A 27,500-nucleotide genomic window follows, 5' to 3' on the forward strand; every position below is an offset into this window, starting at 1 on the left:
TCTCTCTCTCTCTCTCTCATGCCTCTCCTTTGTATCTTTATCACAATGCACAAATATACATTGCCTCCTCACTTACTTTCGCACACGCACATAAACATGTGCCCTCACACACATTCACACACACTCTAACACGTGCACACACACACACATAAACACACACATAAACACACACATGCTGCACACACATGCTGCACACACATGCTGCACACACATGCTGCACACACACACACACACACACACACACACACACACACACACACACACACACACACACACACACACACACACACACACACACACACACACACACACACACACACACACACACACAGGGAAGAGAAGAGTGAGCAGTTGCTGGACTGCAGGCAGGAGTTGGAGGGCATGGAGTCCGAACTGAAGAGAGTACAACAGGAGGTACTTAACCCAAACACCCACACACACAGTATAACAACACACTATTTGCTTATCATATACTAACTGAATTATCATTTTCTCTTTTCTTGTGCTCAAATGTTTTCATTTTATTGAAACGTTTTAACAGTACAAGCAGAGATCAGTTTTCTGCTGAAAAAAGTGATGTCAATGACAGTATGTCAATGGTCACACGTGACTTCGACGCATTGATATCTTCACTCCTAGTTCCCCCTTCCCCCCTGCCCCTCTCCCTTCGTACAGGAGGACTAGGAGTGAAGATATCAATGCGTCAAAGTCGAAGTACTCCGAATGTGTCTTCACTTACTTTTTAATAACACAAAGCTTGCTATTTACTTATTATTCATAATCGTGGATAAGGATTCATTAATCATCACAAAACAGCTTACATATTGTACAAACCCCTACTCCATAGAAGTTGGGACGCAAGGTAAATTGTGAATAATAACAAAATACTGCCATTTTCAAAACATCTGACTCTTACATTAGATGGAGAACGGTACAAAGAAAACATATCAGCCATCAAAACTGACCAAAATTATTGTTTTGGGGGGGTATTCAGATGTAAAAACAACACGTCTCAAAAGAGACTAAAAACAAAACAAAGGACAACACTTAACAGTTAATTACATTAACCGATGAGATGATTTTATATAAAAAACAGTGTTAATGTCTATTTTGGACATGATTTCAACAGCTTAAATGGTGGGTGTATTCCTCGTCATGTTTTGCTATGTTTTCCTTTTTTGTAGTGCTTACAGTGCGACAGGTCTTGACCAAAAGCCAGCCATTTTATCACCTGCTGGTCCTTATGATGGAGTTTAACTGTTATATTTCATGATGTCATGAACCTATACAATGAGATTAATGACAAAAATATGTCTTATATACACTCTATCATGGTAAATCAAAGGGAATTAAAAAATAATTATTTCCTCTGCATCTTTAATTCTGAGTGACTCATCCTTGAGATGGTCTTATACCTGGACAGTTGACACTCATATTGAATGTCCATGAGTACAATTCATTTTGAAATGTTCTTCCTTGGTGTTTTATCTTATTTGGATATTTATTACATTTCACTAATCCCCCTCCCAACTTATTTGAGACATGTTGCAGTTGTCAAATTAGATATGAGTACATATGTCCCCAAAAACATTTTTTTCTCAGTTTTAGCACTTTATATGTTGTCTTTTCACTATTCTCCATCTAATGAATGGATTGAATGTTTTGAAAATGATAGCATTTTGATTTTATTCACAGTTTACCAAACGTCCCAACTTCATCTGAGTGGGGGTTTGTATATGACTTACATAATATAACTTACAAAACAATAAGCCTACTCTTCTGATATTGCTGTAATAGCACTCTATCATCACTTTGAAAAACACATTTGAACATTAAAAAACTTTGTCTAACAAAACCTTTCAAATATTTAGGGTGTCCTCTGCTAAACCTTCTGGCTTTTAAATATTTATTTTTTTTGGCAGTGAAGAGAGTATTAATGTTGTATGGTTATTTTAAGAGTTCAGACATCGTTACGTAAGTGTTCTCTGGATATGAGGGAATAGAGGATGTTGGAAAGTTCGTCCCAAACAACAAAAGCCTGGGATAAACTCTGCAAATACTCTTATCGCTGTCTCTGTTGTAATGCATGCGTGCGAACCACTCATGTTCATGCCGCATTTCAGACAAATGCTGTATGTCTTTCCCTTGTTATGAAACTGATAAACACAAACACAGCGCAAATAATCCGGTTGGTCTTTCCATCCAGTGAAATACCATGACGTATTCGTCAGATTTGTCGACGCAGTTCAACCTAAGGTGGCAGATTCTAAACATTGAGTAACTAAAGAAAGATAAACAAATCTACTCGGCCATTTGTGTCAGGGTGGAATAACTTGCAATCAATGTACAAGGGTCAAATATGTACACCAACATTTGATACCTACTGTCTGTATGTGTGCACTTGAGTTATTGAAAAAGTCACTTGAGTACATGAATTAAAAACATACAAACAACTTGTTTTAATAAAACTATTTTTTGTAATGCATGGCTGCAATGTTACCTGTTGATCCTGTTTAATGACATTTAAATAGACTAGGTCCAATTTTTAGCGAATCCCTTGTGCGTTGGCCTGTCACATCTGTAACTTCATTTCCTCTGCTACGATGATCAAACTGGACTTAACTTGGCAAAGTGTTTTCTGCTGACTCCTTGTCTCTTGTGAATTTCTGTCTGTCTGCATATTGAGTTGTAGTCACCCTTTCATGCAGGTGGGGTCCCACGGCCCGTATGCTGACAAAACTTACTGTACACCTACAGACTTTGAACATCATAACACATTGCTGTGACAGTGTCATGAGTCGTAAGCAGCTGATTAAGACATGGTCACTATCATTTTGGTGGATATTAGGTTATAACAGAGGATCTGCATGAAAGGGAACATCCGAGTCATTGGAAACTTGATTACGAGAAAGCTCTATCACTTCATAGATAATTTCAAGTGACTGGATTTCAGGGTTTTTTTTGTTTCAGTTTTTTTTATCTAGTTAATGAACACTAACAGGTCCATACAGTATTTCTGTTCGTTGGTTGGAAATTGTTTTGAATGCGACTTTGGTCCGTTAACCTTTTGGCTGACCCTCTGTGTCGCTTCACACCTCTCCCCCCTTGTCTCCTCTCTCATCCTGTTTGGGTACCCAGAACATGCAGCTGCTGACGGACGCGCGGGCGGCCAGGACGTACCGGGACGAGCTGGACGCCCTGAGGGAGAAGGCCCTGAGGGCCGACAAGCTGGAGAGCGAGGTGGCCCGCTACCGAGACCGCCTGCACAACCTGGAGTTCTACAAGGCCAAAGTGGAGGTGAGGACGTGACTGGAATTATCCCGTTTCCCGAAAGTGTCGTTGCTAGCTAGTTATCAACTTGCCGGTAGTAGCTTAACTATGGGAAATTGCTTTGCAGCCAAGTAAGCTGCTAACTTAGTACCGAGACCACCTCCACAACCTGGAATTCTACAAGGCCAAAGTGGAGGTGAGGAGGGTGGTAACATGGGGGCAGTATAGAGAGGACTGGAGTTACCCCGTTTCTCTAAAGTGTTGTTGCTAACTAGTTATCAATTTAAGCTAGGCTCAGACTACACAACTATCGGCCCGATTCTCGGCTGAAAACCCCCTTACAACAATCGGTGGAACGTTACCCCCTAAGACCATCACAAGTGATTGTCGGGCATTGTCTTGGATATAGAAATAGAATGCTGGGCATTGTCTTGGATGGTTACGACCAAGGATAAGATTGACAGTTGCGATTGTCTTTATGTGTGCAGTGCACCCCGACGTCAAAATTGGACACAGAATCGGGAGTCGTGTAGTTTGAGCCTGGCTTTAGTTGCTTGCCTTATTGTTTTGCAGCCAAGTACAGTAAGTTGTCAACTTACTGAGACCTCCTCCACAACCTACACAGTACGTTCAGACACGTGTCTTGTGGGTTTGAGATTAGCGAAGTAGGTTAAATAGGCTACTTCAGCGACCTTGGGTTCCTTGAAAGGTGCTTTATAAAATATGTATTATTATTAGTAGTAGTATCATTATTATTATTATTATTATTATTACTATTATTATTGTTGTTGTTGTTATTACTGCCCTACAGAGACAATGTGCAGTAACTATGGTAATATTGAAATAGAGAAAAATGCCTTAAAAGTTTTGGTATTTGGTTGGATATTGTAGATACTGTTAATGTGACATAGCGATGGGACACATTTGGACCATTAGGCTTTGTCACAAGAAAAAGGAGGTGTTATGAAGACCATTGTCAGTCGGAACATAATTTTGACAAAATATATATAGTTGCTGCGCTTTGCCATAAAGTATGTCAGTGCAGATTTCCACTTCACCTTAATTCAAGGCAGAGGTGGAAACTCCAATTCTGTAAAACAGTTGATCCTATAAGCACATCTACTGTATTCATATATATATGATCATAGAAATGCAAAGTATATTTAAAAATGCAGATTAAATCCACAAAATATAACTTTCAACTCTTCTCACGGCATCATTTATACATTAAACAGTTTCTGAATACATTTTCAAAAGCATCTAATGCCAACCTCAATTTCACTGCATTTCCCTGCTTCACATCCATGCACAACGCAGCACAACCATGTATGGAAAGGGTTAACACTGAAATGAAGCGCGCAAACATACACTGGATGAATACAAATGATAGTGTCTGTGCAGCATAATCAGAATTAATGAGTATTCAGATTTATTGGGATCACATGATGCATATTACCTGCAGGACTGTTCTAAAGGTTTTCTTGGCTCATTATTCTTTAAATAGACACACACGACCTACTGCAAGCATTTCATGAACAGTACCAGTATATACTACAGTATACAGCATTTTACAGTAAAGTGTTGTTTTTTAGTGTTGGTCAGTCAATTTAATGTTTGACTTTATGTGATTGTCCAGGTGACTGTGTTTTGTGTATGAAACTGTCACGTTTGTATGCACATGCATACGGTACATGTATGCATTCTTATATTAGTTTGGTCTCTGTGTGTGTGGTGTGTGTATGTGTGTGTGTGTGTGTGTGTGTGTGTGTGTGTGTGTGTGTGTGTGTGTGTGTGTGTGTGTGTGTGTGTGTGTGTGTGTGTGTGTGTGTGTGTGTGTGTGTGTGTTTGTCTGTGCGTGTGCGCATGTGTGCGTGCATATGCGCGTGTGCGTGCGTGAGCGTGTGTGTATGTGTGTGCACCTGCGTGCGTGCATGTGTGCGTGCGTGTGTGTGCGCGCGCGCGTGTGTGTGTGTGAGCAGGAGCTGAAGGAGGACAACCAGGTGCTGCTGGAGACCAAGGCCATGCTGGAGGAGCAGATCGAGGGCTCCAGGCAGCGCTCAGACAAACTGCACCAACTGGAGAAACACAACCTCACACTACAGGCCAAGATACATGACATGGAGGAGGTAGGGGCTTACTAACCAACTGGAGAAACACAACCTCACACTACAGGCCAAGATACACGACATGGAGGAGGTAGGGGCTAACTAACCAAAGATAGATAGATTTAGGCAGCACTCTGAGAAACACAACCTCACACTACAGGCCAAGATACACGACATGGAGGAGGTAGGGGCTAACTAACCAAAGATAGATAGATTTAGGCAGCACTCTGAGAAACACAACCTCACACTACAGGCCAAGATACACGACATGGAGGAGGTAGGGGCTTACTAACCAAAGAAGAAATGACCTCACACTACAGGCCAAAATACACAACATGGAGGAGGTAGGGGCTTACTAACCAAAGAAGAAATGACCTCGCACTACAGGCCAAGATACTCCACATGGAGGAGGTAGGGGCTTACTAACCAAAGAAGAAATGACCTCACACTACAGGCCAAAATACACGACATAGAGGAGGTAGGGGATTACTAACGAACAAACAAATGAACAACCAAACGAACATACACACGCACACACACACACACAGCAACTGACTGAGAGATGACAGGCTGGAAGGTTGGAGAAAGACAGACAGGCAGGCTGATAGACAGACTCACAGACAGAGAACTATGGAGACAATGGCAAATACACTCTTGTTTCCTTGAGTGTTTCTTGTCCTGACCCCCTCTTGTTGTCTTCTCTTCCCATATTCCTTCTCCTCTTCCTCCTCCTCCTCCTCCGCCTCCTCCTCATCATCATCATCATCATCTTCTTCTTCTTCCTCTTCTTCCTCCTTCTCCCCCTCCTCCTCCTCCTCCTCCCCCTCTACTTTCTCCTCCTTCTCCTCTCTTCTCATCCTCCTCTTCATCATCCTTTTCTCCTCCACCTCTTCCCCCTCTTCCTCCTATTCCTCCTCTACCTCCTCCTCCTCCTCCTCCTCCTCCGTCTCCTGCAGGAGCGTGCGTCTGAGCGGCGCCGCATGGAGGAGGTGCTGGAGGAGAACCTGTACCTGGAGCTGGCCCAGCGCAGGAGCATGGAGGAGTCCCAGCAGCTAGGCTGGCAGCTGGAGCAGCTCAGCCGCTCCGCAGAGGGGCCCGAGGGGACAGGTAAGCTACGTGTAACACCAAGCGCAACCTACGCGGCCTGAGTGGCAGAAGTCATTATTTCTCTATGGAGGGTCGGCGACTAAAGCGACCAAAGCGAATTCGCCAGGAGCGAAGCCACCTGAGTGACCAGAGCTAATTTTTAGCACTTAAAGTCAATTAAAGTTAATTAAAGTCAGCTAATATTATGGTAATGAGCGACAGCAATGGTGATGGTTGGGCGAAAACCAATTGGAATGTTCATATCTCCAAATGTCCCAGGCTGAAAAGCCAGAGCCGTTATATTAGCTAAATCAAACATGTCAATGTCACGTCCAGAGCGAATAAAGCAAATTCATGGCGAAACTTCCTCAGTGACCTCAGCTACTTGGGTAGCATAGGTCGTTTTTGATATACACGCAGCTGTAGGGGGACAGGAGAGGGAGAGGGGACTCATAAAGACACACTATCCATACCTACACACCCTGCTCTGCGGACGCGACAGGAACAGGAGAGGGGGACCTAGAAAACACAAACACACATACATAGTTTGTTGACAAATAACAATACGTTTTTTTTCTAACATGCAAAACATTTCTAATGCAAATCCGTGTAATGTTACAATGTGATTGTGTCTACGGTATGTTGGTGTTTGTATTTGTAGTGCTGAAGACCCTGAACGAGGAGGTGGCTGAGAGGGCCTGCAGTCGCCTGCTGAGGCTGGAGAGGGAGAACCAGGCCCTGAGGAGAACCGTCGAGGAACTTAGGGGAACCAGGGAACCCTCAGAAGAGCACAAGAGAGACTACTCACACAAGGTGAGCATGATACTCTTCCCTCAGGATCTGTCTTGTTTACAACACAGACATCATAGTTGTCACATCTCTAAATACTTGTACAGTAGTACAGTTTCCCTAAATGCATAAGGCTGTGTGTGCGTAATCATTTTAAATGTAACATCTAACATAAAAGCACATCTTTTTTGACATTTAAAGTAATTCAGATTTCCAAAGTCTAGGATTTGTTTTTACTTTCCCTTCATTAATCATTGTAATATAAAGAAGGACAAAAACTGTCAACATCATATTTTTGTTTAAAATGAGTGTGCTTATGGCCGCGGGAATGTGTGATGAGACCAAAACAAATCCTTGGCCAATCCATGTCATGTGGATCCTTGTCATGTCAACAGGTTGGCTCCATTCTCCAGAAATAATAATCTGGATTCCCACACCAGAATAGGAACTGAAGATGTGTCCTAGTGAAGAGAGAAAACGTTTTCCAGCTGCCTACAACTGAAATAGTAAAGGGTCACTGCTCATCTATTGAGAAGGTGCAGAATTTAGTGTCTGTTTGTGTGTGTATGTGTGCGTGCGTGTGTGTGTGTGTGTGTGCGTGCGTGTGTGTGTGTGTGTGTGTGTGTGTGCGTGTATGTGTATGTGTGTGGGTGTGTCTGCCCAGGTGAGGCTGCTGATGGAGGAGAATGAGATCCTCAACAGGAGCATCTCCTCCCTCAACCAGATGGACGCGGACGGCAGCATCAGCACCAACGATGATGACATCACCAAGTCTCCACCAATAGACAACAGCAACTCAAACTCGGACGCCTGTTGTGACCCTCCGGACAACAGGAGGCTGGCCGAGCAAGAGGAGCTGGAGCAGGCTGAGAGGTCACAGACGATGTGCGAGATGAAGGAGATGGAGGAGCAAAGAGATGATGGTGGTGATGTGGAGGAGAAGGAGGAGCAGGAGAGGAGAAACCAGCAGGAGAAAGGAGACCCGTCCAAGCTGGAGGTGGAGGAGGAGGAGAAAGAGAAGGATGAGGAGGACAAGGAGAAGGATGAATGTGAGAGGAGAGGATCTCCAGCGTTGATGTCGAAGTCGAAAAGCCGAGATGGTACCACCACCACCACCACAGCTGCTGCTGGTGACAGCCAGGACTCGTCCCCCTTCAGGCCCCGCTCCGAGGCCAGTCCGCTGGGCCAAAGCCCATCCATCTCCCCTGCCCGCTTCTCCACCACCCCTTCCTCCAGGTTTGGGCTCCGACGACCCAACGCTAGCTCCATGGCCTCCCCATCCTCCATCTCCTCCTCTTCTTCTTCCACTGTCTGCTGTGCGGCACGGGACTCGGAGAACCGTCGTCTGGCCTCGGCGCTGGACAACTCGGCCCGACGCCTGCGTCGCCTGGAGGGAGAGCTGGGCGAGCTGGAGACGGAGAACCACACTCTGCAGCGCACCCTGGAGGAGCTGAGGCTCACTGCGCGCCGCGTGGAGAGGCTGGAGGCTGACAGCAGGTGAGAGAACACTGGATGGTGATGATGAGGATGAGGATGATGATAATGATAATCATGATGATGAGGATGAGGATGATGATAATGATAATGATAATGATTGATTATGATTGATGCTGACATTTCTGTATTCATCGAGATGCACTGGTAGTTTACACAATATATATTTATTTAGTTCAAAATACTGTATATAAAATCAGATCATCTATCACGAATATCACACCCATTATCAGAAAAAAACTCTTCAGTGAATTGTGGTTCATTTGGTCTGCTTGGAATTAGACCAAAATTATTGGTATGGAGTGTGTACTCCAATTCCGATTCCTTATTCTAATTCCACGTTCGGAATTGCGATTCTTGATTCCAATCCGTGCTCCCGATTCGTGCACGAAGAGTCTGCTTGAGAACCAGGCTACAATATCACACCAATTATCAGAAAAACGCTAACTCTTAAGTGAATCGTGTTTCATTGGGTTTGTTTAGAATTAGTCCAAAAATAACTGCTATGGAGTGTGACAACACACTTACACTAAGTACTCTGATTCCGATTCTTGAATTCCACGTTTTCAATCGCGATTCTTGATTCCAATCCGCGTTCCGATTCGCGCAGGGCGCTGGAGCAGGAGGCGTCGCAGCTGGAGCGCGATAAGGGCCGGCTGGAGAAGGAGAACCGGCGCCTGCGGCAGCGGGCCGAGGTGCAGGAGGCCTCCCTGGACGCCAGTGTGCTGTGCCAGGCCTCGCTGGAGAAGGAGAACCGGGCCCTGGCCAAGGAGCTGGAGGCCCAGCGGGAGGCCGGAGCGCGGGTCAAGGAGCTGGAAGGGGAGGCCCGGGAGATGCTGCAGCAGAGCGCCATCCACCAGAGGACCCTCAGCACCCTACGGGAGGTACGCATGTGGACTTACGCTCTCTCTCTCTCTCTCTCTCTCTCTCTCTCTCTCTCTCTCTCTCTCTCTCTCTCTCTCTCTCTCTCTCTCTCTCTCTCTCTCTCTCTCTCTCTCTCTTTCTATTTCTTTTACACACACACACACTCACAAATTCACAATACTCTCTCTCTCTATCTCTCTCTCTCTCTCTCTCCCTCTCTCTCTCTCAAACACACACACACACACACACACACACACACACACACACACACACACACACACACACACACACACACACACACACACACACACACACACACACACACACACACACACATTGATACGCACATATGAACAAAATAAAAGTTTAACCTAAACATATGATGCCTTTGTCAAGGGGGGGAGAGGAGATGTAACTGAGGTGATCTACGCTAGTTTGCCTCTCGGGGCTCTAACCCGCCTCCTACCAGTCAAAGCAGCAGTTCAGCATGGGAGGTTCAGCACAGATCCAGAACGGTAGCTCAGCGCTACAATACTGTATGAGGCTTCGGGAGGGAGGTTTACTAACAGTCCACGCCACACTCTGCCAGTTGGCATCCGTTACAGAGGGGCCTGTAGACGTATATGAACTTCGTACTATTCAAAAGCCCATTGGGAAACTCCAACTCCCATTGTCATTGTGACACAGCACTCCACAGCACACAAGTGAACACTGCACACAACGAAATTGCATTTATGCCTCACCCGTGCAAGGGGGCAGCCCTCAGTGGCGCCCCATGGGGAGCAGTGCGGTGGGACGGTACAATGCTCAGGGTACCTCAGTCATGGAGGAGGATGGGGGAGAGCACTGGTTGATTACTCCCCCCACCAACCTGGCGGGTATTCCAAACCTCAAACAGAACTGAGGCCCTTTGGAACGAGGAGTGACTTTTGTGATGTCCCTAGAAGACGTCCAGTTGCTTACAGATGCTATTTAGGCAGGCAGTCATTCAGGCAGTTGCCTCCCATTTCAAGCAGAGTAAAGCTCACTTTGAGACAGGAAATGCTGACAGGATGCTCTGCTGTACTTGATAGTTGATGGTGCACTTGATATTGTTCTGGGTACGTACGTACGAGTAAAAACAACAGATAAAGCTACGCTACCCAGCTACCCAGTCATTTAATCTTTGCTGTACTATGTGGACGTACAGTATATGCATCGGTTTTGTGGTGTTACTGCTGACAAGATGGCTTGATTTCACCAGCATTTAGCCCATGTTAATTTAGAGCCCCGTTACAAAAGCATGTCCTGATGCACTTGATATTTTGCGTATGTGTATGTGTGTCTGTGTCTGTGTCTGTGTCTGTGTGTGTATGTTCTTGGTGTGTATGTAAGCATGTATCCAGAATAAGGCAAAACACATAGTAGGGTCAATGTTTTACTGTTTTGTGACTGTATAGTGTTGCACCTGTTTCATTAGGGAAGTTTGAGGCTGTAGTTGAGTGTAAAGTGTAGTTCCTCAAAAAGAAAAGACAAAGAACAACCTTCCCTCCCACTTAGCATAATGTTGATAATGTTGTTCCGTTCACAGGATTTATTTTGATTCCACTGCAATATTTTTTTGTTCTGCTTCTGTTAATGTTAATGTTAATGTTAATGTTAGTGTGTGTGTGTGTGTGTCTGTGTCTGTGTCTGTGTCTGTGTCTGTGTGTCTGTATCTGTACACACACCTCTAGGGTACGGTACGTGTTCTTGTCCTCTCATGTGTTTAATTCTTTTTCGCAGGAGCTGGTGAGCGAGAAGCTGAGGTGCCAACAGAGGGATAATGAGGTGAAGAGACTCACACAGGACATTGAGAGGATGGGCTTCAAGCAAGAGCAAGAGCAGCAGCAGCCTCTGACTGCTGAGCAGCAGGAGGCTAATGACAGGTACAGTCATGGAAGATACTTACTCCCTCTGGTGGCCAAGAGCAGGAATAGCATGATCTCCTCCACATCCTTCTACTTTCACCTGAAGGTGATTGTTGCATATGTAACATTACATTTAGCTGGCAATGGCTTTATTTACATGAGACATTTAATGCAGCATTACCTCAATTCAATTCAGAATAAAGCTTAATACCGCATCGAAAACATCATGTGAACAATTCACAATTCAGAATGAATTGAAGATGCAACAGAACTATTTAATTCTGAATTATTCATTGGGATTTAAAAACATTATGTAAGCGTGGCCACCTTCCTCCAAAGCAACTTATGAAAGAGGGCATAAACAGCAGTGTATAAAATGTGGCGAAAAATACAGAGTACTTGAAGGATTCTCTTCCAAAATGCTTGTTATCCGATTTCAATCCATGGTAATAAAAAATATATATTTACCCAGACACACTATTTCATATATTTCCAGTACATTTACATTTTCAGTACATTCTTTACAATATCCATTTCCTAGAAATGTTAACTTAAAGGGAGTCCCTCTCTCTGTCTCTCTCTCTCTCTCTCTCTCTCTCTCTCTCTGTCTCTTTCTCTCTCTCTCTCTCTCTCTCTCTCTCTCTCTCTCTCTCTCTCTCTCTCTCTCTCTCTCTCTCTCTCTCTCTGTCTGTCTCTCTCTCTCTCTCTCTCTGTCTTTCTGTCTCTCTCTCTCTATCTCTCTCTCTGCTCCATCAGTCGCTATAAGCAGTTGGAGGCTGAGCTGGAGTCGTCCCTGAAGAGGTGTGTGGAGATTAAGGATGAGAAGATGGCCACTCTGGAGGCCCGCCTGCAGCAGTCCTCCACCCTCAACCAGCAGCTGCGGCAGGAGCTACGCACTGTAAGGCAACACACAGTATACACACACGGACACACACACACACACACGCACGCACGCACGCACGCACACAAACACACAGACGCACGCACACATGCATGCATACATACTGTACTGTACATGTAGGCACATTGTCAGCACAGGCACACACACACACACACACACACACAATTATGTCGTCATATCTGCTTACTGTAAGTATGTCCAGTAGTTATCTTCACAAAATATACAGTGCTTATTAAAAACTTGGAGAGTAGGAACTCATTAAAGGTGCGCTGTGTAATATTTTTAGTAGTTTATTTCCAGAATTTATGCTGCCTATTCCCAAATGTTACCTTGTTCATGAATTCTTAATACCACTATTCATTATGACTGGGCAAATTGCACTTTTCCCACGTAAAAAAGTTGAATCTTCTCCACGTCCGCCATTTTGTATTTCTAGAAATAGACATTTTCAGCTGCAAAACTTACTTTGCGTCGGTCAAACTAGCAAATATCAGTGTATTATTTAGTTTAATATTCATGATACGATCAAATTTGGCACTAGGCAGCAGCACAGTTTCAATGAACAGCATAGTTGCAATACCCACTCTGGCCAGCATCCTAGACAGTGCACCTTTAAGTGTCGAACTAACAATGCATTTTATTGTGCACTGTACTGTACGTGACCATGTAGAAACCCACTGGGGAGGGGAGGCTCGCTTGTCACTCAAGATTTATGCTGCGATGCTCTGATCTCCCCGCTTAATCCTAATCTGACCCACAATCTCAATCTCTGCACTCAGCACCACCACCACCATCTCTATCACTGCTGCTGTTGCCACGATCACAACTCATATCCAGTTATTTATCTCTAATCCCCATATCCCGGGGCCTGGAGTATAGCTTACTGTGCTCAGGGCCGGAGTAAGATGGCCAGGGGCCCCTATGCTACAGGCTGCTATGGGCCCCTCCTGGTAGGTCAATTTTGTGAAGAAATTACATAGACAGTATCACAATTACAGCTAGGAAGTAAGGATAGCATGTCTACCAACTGTACTCCACACGACAGATGATTTTTTTTCGATATTACTGTAGATCACAATTCTGCAATTTTCCACTTTTGGCCAGTTAGGGCCCCCCTGGCACGTGGGGGTCCCTTGGCTGCAGCCATATCTAGCCTGTGCGTTAATGCGGCCCTGTCTGTGTTCTACACAACTCAGGGATTAAAGAATAATCAGTCAACTCACTGTCAGTTAACCGTGAGAATTTTCATCAACGATTAAGCAGAATATAAAAGCAAAAGCAAAAAAAATGTTGTTACAGAGTAAAAAGTGTGAAAAGTTCACTTGGAGTCAATTGAACATTTTCTGGACTGTATTGGCTTCCAGAGTATCTCTCAGTGTTGATTTACTGTAACACAGCATGTTTTACTGTGTACAATGCACCATGGTGCAATGACTGTGCATATTGCATTGCATGTCTGGTGTGTATCCTGTGCACTACAGTAAACCATGTTCTGTTCTGAAAGATTCAATGGATTTCATGGATTATTGTGAGAGTGAGATCTAGAGTGATATGTGTCATGCAGAAGCGTTCATGTCATCTTCTTGCTTACATAAAGCAAACAAACACAAATCATGTAGATAGCAAGGACGCGTATGCGCACGCACATGCACACACACACACACACACACACACACAAATTCAAAGAGAGAGATAGAGAGAAACAGACAGACAGACAGAGAGAGAGATTCATCCTTCACATTCTTCACATTCTATCCATTCTATACACTGATGTGACCTTTGCCCTGTAACCCTTTGAAGGTGAAGGCGAGCTGTGAGGCCCCAACTTGGGCTGGAGGAGCTATAGGAGGGACCCCATGACTCATAGATAGATAGATAGATAGATAGATAGATAGATAGATAGATAGATAGATAGATAGATAGATAGATAGATAGATAGAGTGATAGAGTGATAGATAGAGTGATAGATAGAGTGATAGATAGAGTGATTGATTGATTAATCCGTCCATCCATCCCTCCATCCATCCTACACATTCTCTGCAGAATAATCACATTTTTTTAACTTTCATGCGAAGATGCATATAGGATTCCAAGACCCATAGATAGATCGATAGATCGATAGATCGATAGATAGATAGATCGATAGATCCATCCATCCATTCCATTCTCCGCAGAATGGTCACATGTTTATTTGACCTTTCACCAAATAAGTCCGAGAATGCGCGCACATCAGTAGCACAGGTGCTGGACGAAACAAAATATTACAAGGAGAAAATATAGGTCCGCAACCGCAGCACTGTTTGATGCTCCCAGAAAAAGTGCAGAGCTCCGACAAAGTGCAGAGCTTCCATTGTTTTCAATACAACCCCGCACACCGACGCTGACGTTCTATTTTGTCAGAGCCACCCAGTTATGGTAAAATGGTGTGCGGGTGTCGGAAATGCATCGGAAGCGAAAGTGCTTCGCAGTGCTGACGGAGCCGATGTGCGGAGGCTCTAATGGCACAATTTTGTGCCATTAAACTTTGGGTGAGTCAAACAGCGTTGCGGCCCTATATTTTTAGATGCGTCCTAGCATCTATATAAGAGGGCATGTATGTCCGTCTGTCTGTCTGTCCGTCTGAAACGCATTTGTCCGTCTGAAACACATTCTTTGAATTGTCATTCCCTCCTGTATCCACAAGGCGGCAGTGCTTCCACGGACACATCTTCGTCGGCCTGTCGGACTTGTTCTCTCAGTGTTTGACCTTTCACCCCTTGTCCTGTGTCAGGTGAAGGTGAGCTACGAGGCCCTGCTGCAGAGGCAGGAGGAGCTGCACGAGGGGCCCCCAGGGGAACCCGGATCCGGATGTGGCCCGGGCCCGGGCCAGAGGGAGCGGGAGTGGGAGCAGGAGAGCGCGGTGAGGGAGGTGCAGAGGGAGTGGCAGAGGGAGAGCCAGGAGGCTACGCGGGAGCTGCTGCGCCTCAAGGACCGCCTCATCGAGGTGGAGAGGAACGTGAGTCGGCATCCCACATACACACACACACAGACTTTGATGCACACACACACACACACACACACACACACACACACACACACACACACACACACACACACACACACACACACACACACACACATTCACCTAAAACCTACAAGTATTTTGTCATCCAGCTCAAGGACCGCCTCATCGAGGTGGAGAGGAACGTGAGTCCACATCGCCCCCATAGCTTTGCTTTCCCTCCTTTTGAAATAAAGGACAAAATCATTTTAGGTTTTAGGTTTTAGGTGTGTGTGTGTGTGTGTGTGTGTGTGTGTGTGTGTGTGTGTGTGTGTGTGTGTGTGTGTGTGCGTGTGTGTAGTATGTGTGGGGGATTTGTATGCATGTATGTGTGTGTGTGTGTTTGCAGCTCCCTATGTAGTCAAAGCTGTTGCCCCGCAGAGCACTTTACACAGTATGAGTATCTTAACAAAAATGAATGTTTTTTGTACTGTAATTCATTCTTATCCACGGCATCAGCATCTCTCTCTCAACATCAACATCTCTCTCTCCCACCCTCTCTCTCCCTCTATCTCCCTCTCTCTCTCTCTCTCTCTCTCTCTCTCTCTCTCTCTCTCTCTCTCTCTCTCTCTCTCTCTCTCTCTCTCTCTCTCTCTCTCTCTCTCTGCATCTGTCTCTCTGGTTCCCCTGCTCCAGAATGCCACCCTCCAGGCGGAGCGGCAGGCTCTGCAGACCCAGCTGCAGCAGCTGCAGTCGCAGACGGACGGCCTGCGTGCCCAGGTGCTGGCCCTGCAGCGCCAGACGGCCTCCCTGCAGGAGAGCAACACCACGCTGCAGACGCAGAACGCACAGCTGCAGGTCAGGCAGATACAGTTGGGACTTTTTAGAGTCTCTCTCTCTCCATCCATCTCTCTCTCTCTCTCTCTCTCTCTCTCTCTCTCTCTCTCTCTCTCTCTCTCTCTCTCGCTCGCTCGCTCTCTGTCTCTCTCTTTCTCTGTGTCTGTCTTTATGTCTCTTTCTGTCTCCTTCTGTACCTGTCTCTATCTCCCAACCGCCAAAATACAATTAATTGCAGAAACCACTGTTTGTGATGTTCATTTGTGCTGTTCATATACTTTACGCACATAGTGATGGTCTTTCCAATCAAAACTATGCTGTTATTACGGAGAATCGGCAGTTTGACAGATCTGATATTCAACTAAGTAACAAACATGATGACCATTGAGTTTGAAAAGTGTAAAGTAACTCCACACTTCAAAAGATGGCCAGTTTGAGGGGCGTCATCTGGGTACTTGCAGTAAACGTCATCTCACCGTTACTAGAAATGGAACATCAGTGCCCTATGTACCCAAACACAGTGCCGAAAGGGCGGTAAGTACAGACATTGGAACACACGGACTCTCTCTCTCTCTCGTCTCCATCAGGTGGAGAAGTCCACCCTGAACTCCCAGAGCGCCGCCCTGCTGGCGGAGAATGCGCAGCTGCAGCGGGGCCAGTGCAGTGCGGAGAGCGAGCGCGACGGGGCCGTGAGGGACCGCGAGGACCTGCGCACCGTCAACGAGCTGCTACTCAGGGACCACGATCGGCTGGCCGCCCTGCACGAGAGACAGGTGTGGTGAAAACAAACACTAACACTTATTCATCAGAGAAAGAGAGAAAGCCCAATTGGGAAACTCACACAAGTGTTCACTGCACATTGCACACAACGAAATTGCATTTGTGCCTCATCCGTGCAAGGGGGCAGCCCTCAATGGCGCCCCAAGGGAGCAATGCAGTGGGACAGTACCATGCTTAGTCATGGAGGAGGATGGGGGAGAGCACTGGTTAATTACTCCCCCCATCAACCTGGTGGGTCGGGAGTCGAACCGGCCACCTTTGGGATACAAGTCTGACGCCCTAACCACTTACCCATGACTGCCTTTCTACTCACAGCATTTTCAATACTTATTGTTCTGCAAGAGAGACAGGTGTGGTAGGAGTTACCCGATAGTTATGCATCATATGATAAAGTCTGTTTATAACATAGTATTGCGCTTTATACCGGTAAAGTGTCAACAAGCTGCTGCTGAGAGAGCATGAGAGACGGCTGGAAAATCATTAAAAGTACTACACTCTGCAATTTATGTGTAATAGCCTATGCATTATTATTAATGCTAATTGATGATATAATACAACTATGTTTTTAAAGTGTAACATGACTCTCAATAAACACTAATAATCTCATCTACTCTCAGCATTTTAATACCTGGTTACATAATGTATTACATATAATATGACGATTATAGAAATAATAACTGGACGTCCTATGCAAGAGGCAAATGTGTGTTTTTTGACAATATTGTCAACATCACTATTGCTAAAGTCACAAAAAATCTTGAGATACTATTTCTTTGCCCATATTGCCCACTCTTACTCAACATTCACAGCCTGGTATAGTAATTACTGCAGTTCACCTGCTTATAATCTATTGTGTTTGCCACTACCCAGGCGGCTGAGTACGAGTCTCTGATTGGACGACACGGGGGACTCAGGACCCAGCACCGCAGCCTAGAGCTGGAACATCACGCACTGGAGGACAGGTACGACACACACACACACACACACACACACACACACACACACACACACACACACACACACACACACACACACAGAGGAACACCACGCACCAGAGGACAGGTACATCACACACACGTATGCGCGTACGCACGCACACACACACACACACACACACACACACACACACACACACACACACACACACACACACACACACACACACACACACACACACACACACACACACACACACAAAATGTACTGTACATGTGTATTTCTGTGAACACCATCTACAATTGTGTGTGCATTTGTATTTGTCTATGCACTGACCAATGTGTGTGTGTCTGTGTGTGCGTGTGCGTGTGCATGTGTGTGTGTGTGTGTGTGTGCATGTCTGTGTGTGTGTGTGTGTGTGTGTGTGTGTGCGTTCGTGCTTGCATGTGCGCGCGTGTGTGCGTGAATATGTGTGTGTGTGTGTGTGTGTGTGCGCTCGTGCGTGCGCACTTGTGCGTGCGCGCTTGTGTGTGCGTGTCTGTGTGTGTACATGCTTGTGCGTGTGTGTGTGCTTGTGTGCACGTGTGTGTGTGCATGTCTGTGTGTGTGTGTGCTTGTGTGCACATGTGTGTGTGCATGTCTGTGTGTGTGTATGCTTGTGTGGCCGTCTGTGTGTGTGTAGGTACAACACGCTGCTGCAGCAGAAGTCCCATCTGGAGGTGATGGAGAAGGCTCTGAGGGAGGAGCAGCAGCAGCTGCAGCAGGAGAGGGAGACGCTCAGGAGCACCACCTCAGAGTGCCAACGACTCCGGGACGAGAAGGACTGGTAGGCTACCTGTGTGTGTGTGCGGTGTGTGTGTGTGTGTGTGTGTGTGTGTGTGTGTGTGTGTGTGTGTGTGTGTGTGTGTGTGTGTGTGTGTGTGTGTGTGTTTGGGTGTGTGTGTGTGTGTGTGTGTGTGTGTGTGTGTGTGTGTGTGTGTGTGTGTGTGTGTGTGTGTGACACACTCAGGAGCACCACGTTCGGATGTCAGAGATTTGGTGACGAGAAGGACTGGAACGTCTTTACAGTTGATCCTGACATACCAGAAACTGCTGTGTCATACTTGGAAAAAACAACAGTAACTGTGAAAAATTACTGTAAAGAAATAGCACTGTTAAAAAAGCAGAACTGTAACTCCTTGTTCCATGTTCCGTGGTGTAGGCTGAACCAGAAGTTGCTATGCCATACCTGAAAAAGAACATTAACTATCAAAAATCACTACTGAAAAGACAGTACTGTAAAAACAACTATAGTACTGTAACTCCTTCCTCCATGTTTTACTGTGCAGGCTGAACCAGACATACCAGAAGATTCTATGTCATACCTGGGAAAAACAGTAACTAACAGCAAAAAACAATACTGTAAAAAGCAGTACTGTAAAACAACATTACTGTTACAAAAAACACAGTACTGTACTGTAACTCCTAGCCAAGCCATGCCCTCCTAGTCAGGTCAAGAGCAATGAAAATGCCTTCTGAGCTCCTGCGAAAAATCGAGAACTGCTCCCACTTTGTCGGGAAGCAAACAAGCATTAGCAAACCAAGGGAGGCAGGTCAACCATGCCGTTTGGGAAATGTTAATTGTTATGCTCTTGGTCAGACCAAGTCTCGAAGAGATTTGAAAGTGGATGATAATCAGGCTATGTAACTCCTTCCTTCACGTTTTGTTGTGCAGGCTGAATCAGACGTACCAGAAGCTGCTGTGTGATCACGAGGAGCTGCAGGGCGAGCACAAGGGCCTGAAGAGCCAGCTGAACGCGGCCCGGCTGGAGCAGACGCGCCTGGAGACCGAGCTCACCAAGCTGCGCGAGCAGCACCAGCAGCTCGACATCACCTCCACCAAGCTCACCAACCAGTGCGAGGTAAGGGACCAGTCACAGAGTATGTAGAGTATATTGTATATGCAATACATAGTAATGCACCTCCAACAAGCATCAGCAATCAGTGCGAGGTAAGGGATCAGTCACACAGAGCCAACGACTGAATAATTAGAATACATTGTTGTATATGCAATAATACATAGTAATGTTCCTCCAACAAGCCTCAGCAATCAGTGCGAGGTAAGGGGCACGAAGCTCTCCCATTGTTCCGTACAGCAGGGTTGCCAGATAAGGCTGATGATTTCCAGCCCAAAAAATGCTCAAAACCCGCCTAGAAGCACAATATTCCGCCCAATTGTATTGATTTCTCTGGCAAAATTTGGGCGTTTTTTCCTGTCATTTTTACCCGCACACGGACGTTCTAAGCAGCCCAATTGGGCGGGAAACAGGTCCAATCTGGCAACACTGCCGTACAGCTGTATTGGGTTTGAAAAATAAGGCTCAAGGGGGGCGCTGTGGCGCAGCGTGCCAAAGGTCAGATTAGACTTCTGCAAATGCGCTTGTCAAAAGTCAAGTGGGAAGGGCCACGAACCAACTTTGTACTCATGCATCTGCGAGATCTGCGTGGTCCGATATCTCGTTGCGAGCCACATTTGAAATTGCGCGATTACCTTCACTACTTGTAAGCACTGCGGTCATGTTTCTTCTAGCCCGGTTAGCTAGGTATTTTCACTCAAATTGCAAAGGCAATGTACTGATATCATTATTTGACATACCCAGTCTGTTTTCACGAGCAGAAAATGCAAGCATGTAAACAGTTGATTCTGCCGATGTGTGTTTACATTCGGTGGAGGAAGCTACGGTAGTAAAACCGCAGGCATTGCGCCACGAGTATTCAACTGATGCATTGTTTGTTACTTAGCTTGTAGCTTTGTGTATTTACACACATTTACACACAAGGCATTAATATAGTTTTAACAGAATACAGCTCTGCTCTCGCAAACTACCGGCATTGCGCTGCCACAAGAACAAGGAAGTAGCGAGACGACCAATCATAGCGCCTTTTTGTCTGCGTCCTTTGCGTCCGTCCGACTGATAGTTAGAACTTTTTCGAGGCGCTCGATGACGGGCGCAGAGCCTCTGTGCGGGGGGTGTGGACTCGCACAGACAGAAGACGGACGGACGCAGTGGCTATGCGTCCAAAGCATAAATCTAGCTTAAGCCCCCCACAATTGGGCTTACATTGTCCAAGGGGACCTTGGCCGGGGTCATTTCCCGACCCTGCCCCATCGTTCTCTCCCAGTCATTTCCTGTCTACTCCCACACTGTCCTATAATAATAAAGGCCAAGCCCCCAAAAAATACTTTAAAAAAGAAAAGACAAATAAGGCCCAAACCTGGCCCAGCCCAATAGATACTGAGTGAAGTCCTTGCCTGGCCTTGCCTGACCTTGACAGATTTGCTGTCCAACATTATATGCTAGAAATGGGGACCCATAGAGACCCGGGTTTGAGTCTGGCCTGGGTCAGTTCTCGACTACTCCAATGTCTCTCTTCACTGTCAAGTCAAGTCAAGTCAAGTCGTCTTTATTGTCAAATTCTTTACATGTGCTGATCATACAAAGGATTACATTTATGTTTCTTACTTTCCCATGCAGACCTAGACATAGACGTTAGGTGTGGACATAGACAATTAGACATAGACAGTACACATATGCTTCTTTTCCACTGCCGTTTTTCTGGTAGGCCTACGGCTCACTTCGCCTTTTGAATAGGCACGACACAGCTAAAATTGTAAAGCAAAAAGTGGTGGCCGGGTCGCACCGTGTTGAGTTGTCTTCACTATCCTCCCCACATAAAGGCAAAAGTAAAAAAATATATATACAATATATTAGAGATGCACCGGATCCTGATTTTTAAGATCCTGCCGGATACCGGATCCACTGCCTAAGATCCTGCCGAATCCGGAAAAGGATACCGGATCTTACGAAAGGGTTGAAACACATAGCCTACTCACACACGTGGGCCCTTTTTATCACGTTGGCTCAAACTATTTTGACTGAAAAGCCTCGGCTACCGGATCCTGGATCCTGGAACCGGATCCGGATCCCGTGAAAAACCCTATTATCCTGCCGGATCCGGAACCGGATCTTGGATCCGGTGCATCTCCACAGTATATATCGATGTCCTATCTATCTCTCTGTCCAACACCTCCAGCTGCTGACCCAACTGAAGAAGAACCTGGAGGAGGAGAACCGTCACCTGCTGGACCAGATCCAGACGCTGATGCTGCAGAACCGCACGCTGCTGGAGCAGACCATGGAGAGCAAGGACCTCTTCCACGTGGAGCAGAGGCAGTACATGTGAGGAGGACAACCTACAGCTCACAGAATATGAAATACATAGTGTAATACACAGTGTAATTGTATCAAAGTATACACTGAATAAACTGAGTGAGGAGAAGTCTGGTTGAGCATGGAGAGCAAAGATGTCTTCCACTTGAAGCAGAGGCAGTACATGTAAAGAGGACACCGGACATCACACAGAATATGAAATACATAGTGTAATACACAGTGTAATTGTATCAAAGTATACACTGAATAAACTGAGTGAGGAGAAGTCTGGTTGAGCATGGAGAGCAAGGACCTCTTCCACGTGGAGCAGAGGCAGTACATGTGAGGAGGACACCCTACAGCTCACAGAATATGAAATACATAGTGTAATACACAGTGTAATTGTATCAAAGTATACACTGAATAAACTGAGTGAGGAGAAGTCTGGTTGAGCATGGAGAGCAAAGATGAACTACATACTGTAGCGTAATAAACAGTATAATTGTATGAAAACATACACAAAATAAATAGAGAGTAGAAGTCTGGTTGAGCATTGAAAGCAAAGACCTCTTCGACATCGAGAAGACACAGTACCTGTAAGGTCACCCTAAATTTCAGACAAAACAAAATACGTAGTTTAATTCCTAGTATAATTGTATCAAAATATAAAATAAACAAACTGACTGAGAGAGTAAAAGTCTTGGAGAGCAAAGACAACTTCCATGTCGAGCAGAGGTAGTACACGTAAGGACACCCTACATCTTACAGAATATGAAAAACATAGTGCAATACACACAGTATAGTTAAAGAAGAAATGAAACGAATATTCATCTATTATTCACATTAAATATTGGGCCTATTTCTAAAACATCAATCCAACTTTAAATATTTTTTTCCGGACATAACTTGTTGAAACGGCAACTTAAAACCGTGCCTTTGGTGCGACAATATTTACAGGGGCGTGACAATATCATACATTTGAAGGACCCATATCTCATAAAGGAACCAACATTAAGATACAAATATCGACATGTCGAAAGAACACACCTCTAACATTATGTGACAAAGACTCACGTTGAATATAAGCCTCACAAATAAGCCGAGTAGACTTTTCTTTGATGATGCACCACCATATGCCATATGGGTTGGAAAGATATGCCATATTCGGCACAGGATCGACGGGCACAAAACAGCACCGCGCTCCTACTAGGCTACACGAAGGCTACACGCTGATCATTATTAAGATATTATCAATCATATGACACTATTAGTGTAGGCTGTATGTGCTGTGGTAAACTGGAAAATATGGGAGCATGTTAGGGTGCCAGCCAGCTGCCGGTTTCTCAGATCATGTGACATTCCGCGCTGTCTTTGACAGGTTGAAACCGAAGTGGCACTTTGAAAGCCAGCTTTAAAATCTTATTAAACAATGGCGTTATCTCAATTATTATGCCGACAACTTATCGATCAACCAGCGCGGCATACTTATTTTTTTGTTTATGGCAACGTGACAAGGGGGGGACGGACGATGCTTTGGCTGCTGCACTCTGTCTTTGACATGTTGAAACCTAGCGAAATTGCACTATCAGCTACTTTAAAAACGTATGCTTAAGTAGCTCAATAGCATGGTTTTAATGTAATCTTAATAAACAATGGCGTTATACCCATCATTATGCGACAATTTGGAAGTCGGTAGGTATATTTTGACACAGATGTTCGTGCTTAGGGGCTGTTGTTGCATAACACAAGAACTGCACGACCGCCGGCCATGGATAGAGTCATAACTACACAACACAGATGTTCGTGCTCGGATGCTGGGGCGATTTCGTTGCATATAAAGCAATAACTCCACGACCGACGGCCATGGAGTCGTAACGAAACACATCGACCCGCAGCGCATTGACCGAGGACCCAGTAGGCTACTAGGGTGCTACAATGGCAGAGAGGAATAGCATCTTTAGCATGCTGCTATCCTGCTAAGTGGCTGTCGGCCAGACTCACCCGTGGTCGCACTCGAGCTAGAGATATCCGTCAGCACACCTGCTATCCATAGACACTGCTTGTGGTAGCCTAGGAGTGTATTTCCAACCATGTCCACGGTCTCCAGATTTTTTTAAGGTAAACAACAGGAGGGGTGGAAAACGCCCGGAGCACAACATTGATCTAGGTCACTTCAAAACCCGATGCCTCCTACACGATCAGCTTTGTTTTGCCTTCTCCTTGTCAGCAACAGTTCCAGTCATTTTGACTTAAAGAAACTTGTGCAGAGAGATGCCTTCAGTGAAGCTTGTACTTGTTGCAACCTGCACCATTTGGACCGCCACGAACACAATATTTTCCACTGTGCTTTGATTTACTAGCCATAGACGCCGCCATTGACTACTATAACTTTGTGGGTTCAGAGTTGGACTGTGTCAACCTTATGACGTCACGCATAAGACAATAAATTCGCACTACTGGACAAAATATTGCTCATTTTGAGCACGTTTTAACATGACTTCCCGGATAAATGATTACACACACAATATCTTGTTTTAATCACAAAGCTTGTAATACTTTTGTAATATGCAGCACAAACTGTAAAATTCCAACAATTAATATTCGTTTCATTTCTTCTTTAAGAAAATGTATAATGTAAACAAAGTCTACTCCCATTAGAACAGCTCAAATCTTGGAAAGGGCTGAGTCGAAAAATGCAGCATCACCGGGTACTGACAAGTTAAGAGTAGCTTGAGCAATTCAACAGCATATTGAAATTGGCAAAAGTTATCCTTTAATGGATTGACCGACATAGTGGTGTACAGAGTCATATGCAGGAGACTTAACGCGAGCATATTTGAACATCGATATAATACATAGATTTGCCCGTAACCTAAATGTTTTCTTTTTGGTCACCTTTTGCAGAGACAAACTGAATGAACTGAGGAGACAGAAAGAGAAGCTGGAGGAGAAGATCATGGACCAGTACAAGTTCTACGATCCCTCACCACCCAGGAGGTACAGTTTGTTTGTCAGGGCTACCTTCTGAAGTCCTGTTTACACATATTCGGATATGTTCAAATCTGGGATATGTGAAAATAAGTGAAAAGGGAGTTTTTCCTCACCCCTGTTGCCACCAGGGGCCACATCTGAGCGCCCAAATTCAGTATGACTATCTATCACTTATCCTGCACTCAACCACTGTGGACCTTAAGCTTCTAAGAATCCTGGGCCCAACCTATGTGGACCTTATGCCTCTACAATCTCTATCTATGTCCTCTTCTTTTGTCTTGCTATTCTATCTTGTTTCTGTCTCTACTTTCTACCTCTCTTTTTACTCCATCTTTAAAGGGACACTGTGTGAGATTTTTAGTTGTTTATTTCCAGAATTAATGCTGCCCATTCACTAATGTTACGTTTTTCATGAATACTTACCACCACCATCAAATTCTAAGTATTCATTATGACTGGGAAAATTGCACTTTTCATACATGAAAAGGGGGATCTTCCCCATGGTCCGCCATTTTGAATTTCCAAAAATAGAAATTTTTAGTTGCAAAAATGACTCTACTTTGACCATACTAGAAAATATTTGTTTATTACTTGGAAAACTTTCATGTAAAGATCAAATTTGGCAATTGGCAGCCCAGTTTCAATGAGCAGCATAGTTGCAGTACCCTTTTTGACCATTTCCTGCACAGTGTCCCTTTAACATTGATGTTTTTTCCCATTTGTTGCACTCGAAGCTGCATGTCTTGTATGATATAGGGCTATACAAATACAGTTATTTTTCAAAAATGTTTTCATCTGTTTACGTGTAAACGCAAGATGAAGATACAAATAAAATCTCCATTGTAATAGGTGCGTTTTAGCCCCCTAAATGGGATATTTTTAAAGCCGGATTTTGGAAATGCGGATTTTAAAATTCTGTTTACGTGTAAACGGAAAGCCAAAACCAATGTTTTCAAAAAGATCTGTACACGTGTAGCCTAAGCAGCTTCTGAGAATAAGGATGGATCTTTAACATTAGTCATCAGCATAGAAATGTTTGTTTATTGCAAATCATGTTCCATCTGTATTAATAAGATGGTTCATATTAATCCTATACAAATCTCTCTCTCTCTCTCTCTCTCTCTCTCTCTCTCTCTCTCTCTCTCTCTCTCTCTCTCTCTGTCTCCCTCACACACACCCACTAGGCGAGGCAACTGGATCACGCTGAAGATGAGGAAGCTGATCAAGTCTCGTAGCCGAGAACGAGAGCATGATCGCGACCGTGATCGAGACCGAGATCGTGATCGGGAGCATGAGCGCGGCCGCACGGGCGCCGCCCTGACCGCCATGCGCTCTGAGTCGTGCGAGGGCCTGCCCTGCCACGACAACGGCTCCTTCGTGAGCTCGCAGGGCTCGGCCGAGTCGGGCGCCAACTCCCTGGACGACAGCCTCTCGCCCAAGCGCAGCAGCAGTGAGTATGACCTCTCGAGCCGTCCAATCTGGTGCAAGAGCCGTCAGTGTCATCAGAGCAGCTATCCAATCGAGTACAAGAGCCATCATGAGGGACAGGCCAGCTATCCAATCGAGTACAAGAGCCATCGTGAGGGACAGGCCAGCTATCCAATCGAGTACAAGAGCCACCATGAGGGACAGGCCAGTTATCCAACCCCGAACCACATCAGGCCCCAAACACCTCCTCTGATTGGTGGACAGGGAGAGAGTAACTGTCCGACAACTCCAACAGTCGTCCGCCACAGGCCGCCACACATACCTACTACACCGCTAACAGGTGGAAAGGCAGCCGTGGGTGGGGCGACGCTAGACTTAATAATTGCCCGCCCACCCCTTCCTCCGAGATCAGACAGGCAGACAGACAGGAGAGAGCCCAATCACGTAGGACAGCCCCAGTCACAGGGGCTAATCGAAGAGGGCGACAGAACTGTGCGAGTTAACCCTCTCCATGCCATATTGGACAGAATTGCAGCGCATCTCTGAAGACAGTAAATTATACATACAAAGTATATACAGTAACTACTATACAGAGAATAGTAGCATATACTACATATATAAATACATGTATATATGTATAAATACTACACAAAGGATAGTCTACGTAAAATAATCATAGGGAGATTTCTTAATAAACCACATGTAAAGAATAGACTTGACTGACTGTTCATCTGTGGTGTGTTTATTGTCACTCGTTAGTAAGGCCACATATTATGTGTTTTATTGTGGTTTGTGTTTCATGTGTCTGAACATATGAATGCCAGGGTGTGTATGAGTGTGTGTATGTGAAGGTGTCTGTATGCGTTAACATGTGCGTACATCACTCAATACGTATGTTTGACAACACGTCTTTTTGTGTGCCATATTGTGTGTTGTTCTACCCTCTGCTTTCCTCTCCTC

At 45.2% G+C, this 27,500-nt stretch overlaps 1 protein-coding gene across 1 annotated transcript in view; it reads left to right on the forward strand.

The window, feature by feature from the left end:
• Positions 1-27,500, forward strand: part of LOC134457104 (girdin-like) — a 69,508-nt gene that overhangs the window by 34,825 nt on the left and 7,183 nt on the right. Inside the window, exons 9-26 of the mRNA XM_063208911.1 lie at positions 333-414; positions 3,139-3,297; positions 5,250-5,396; positions 6,332-6,482; positions 7,123-7,274; positions 7,915-8,747; positions 9,355-9,628; positions 11,373-11,515; positions 12,254-12,395; positions 15,169-15,393; positions 16,075-16,236; positions 16,803-16,988; positions 17,866-17,957; positions 18,614-18,757; positions 19,646-19,832; positions 22,006-22,151; positions 25,026-25,118; positions 26,297-27,081. Coding sequence (XP_063064981.1) covers positions 333-414; positions 3,139-3,297; positions 5,250-5,396; positions 6,332-6,482; positions 7,123-7,274; positions 7,915-8,747; positions 9,355-9,628; positions 11,373-11,515; positions 12,254-12,395; positions 15,169-15,393; positions 16,075-16,236; positions 16,803-16,988; positions 17,866-17,957; positions 18,614-18,757; positions 19,646-19,832; positions 22,006-22,151; positions 25,026-25,118; positions 26,297-27,081 — 4,103 coding nt within the window. The remainder of the gene's footprint in view (positions 1-332; positions 415-3,138; positions 3,298-5,249; positions 5,397-6,331; positions 6,483-7,122; positions 7,275-7,914; positions 8,748-9,354; positions 9,629-11,372; positions 11,516-12,253; positions 12,396-15,168; positions 15,394-16,074; positions 16,237-16,802; positions 16,989-17,865; positions 17,958-18,613; positions 18,758-19,645; positions 19,833-22,005; positions 22,152-25,025; positions 25,119-26,296; positions 27,082-27,500) is intronic.

Source organism: Engraulis encrasicolus, chromosome 1 (genome assembly GCF_034702125.1).
Source record: "Engraulis encrasicolus isolate BLACKSEA-1 chromosome 1, IST_EnEncr_1.0, whole genome shotgun sequence".
NCBI classification, from domain to species: domain Eukaryota; kingdom Metazoa; phylum Chordata; class Actinopteri; order Clupeiformes; family Engraulidae; genus Engraulis; species Engraulis encrasicolus.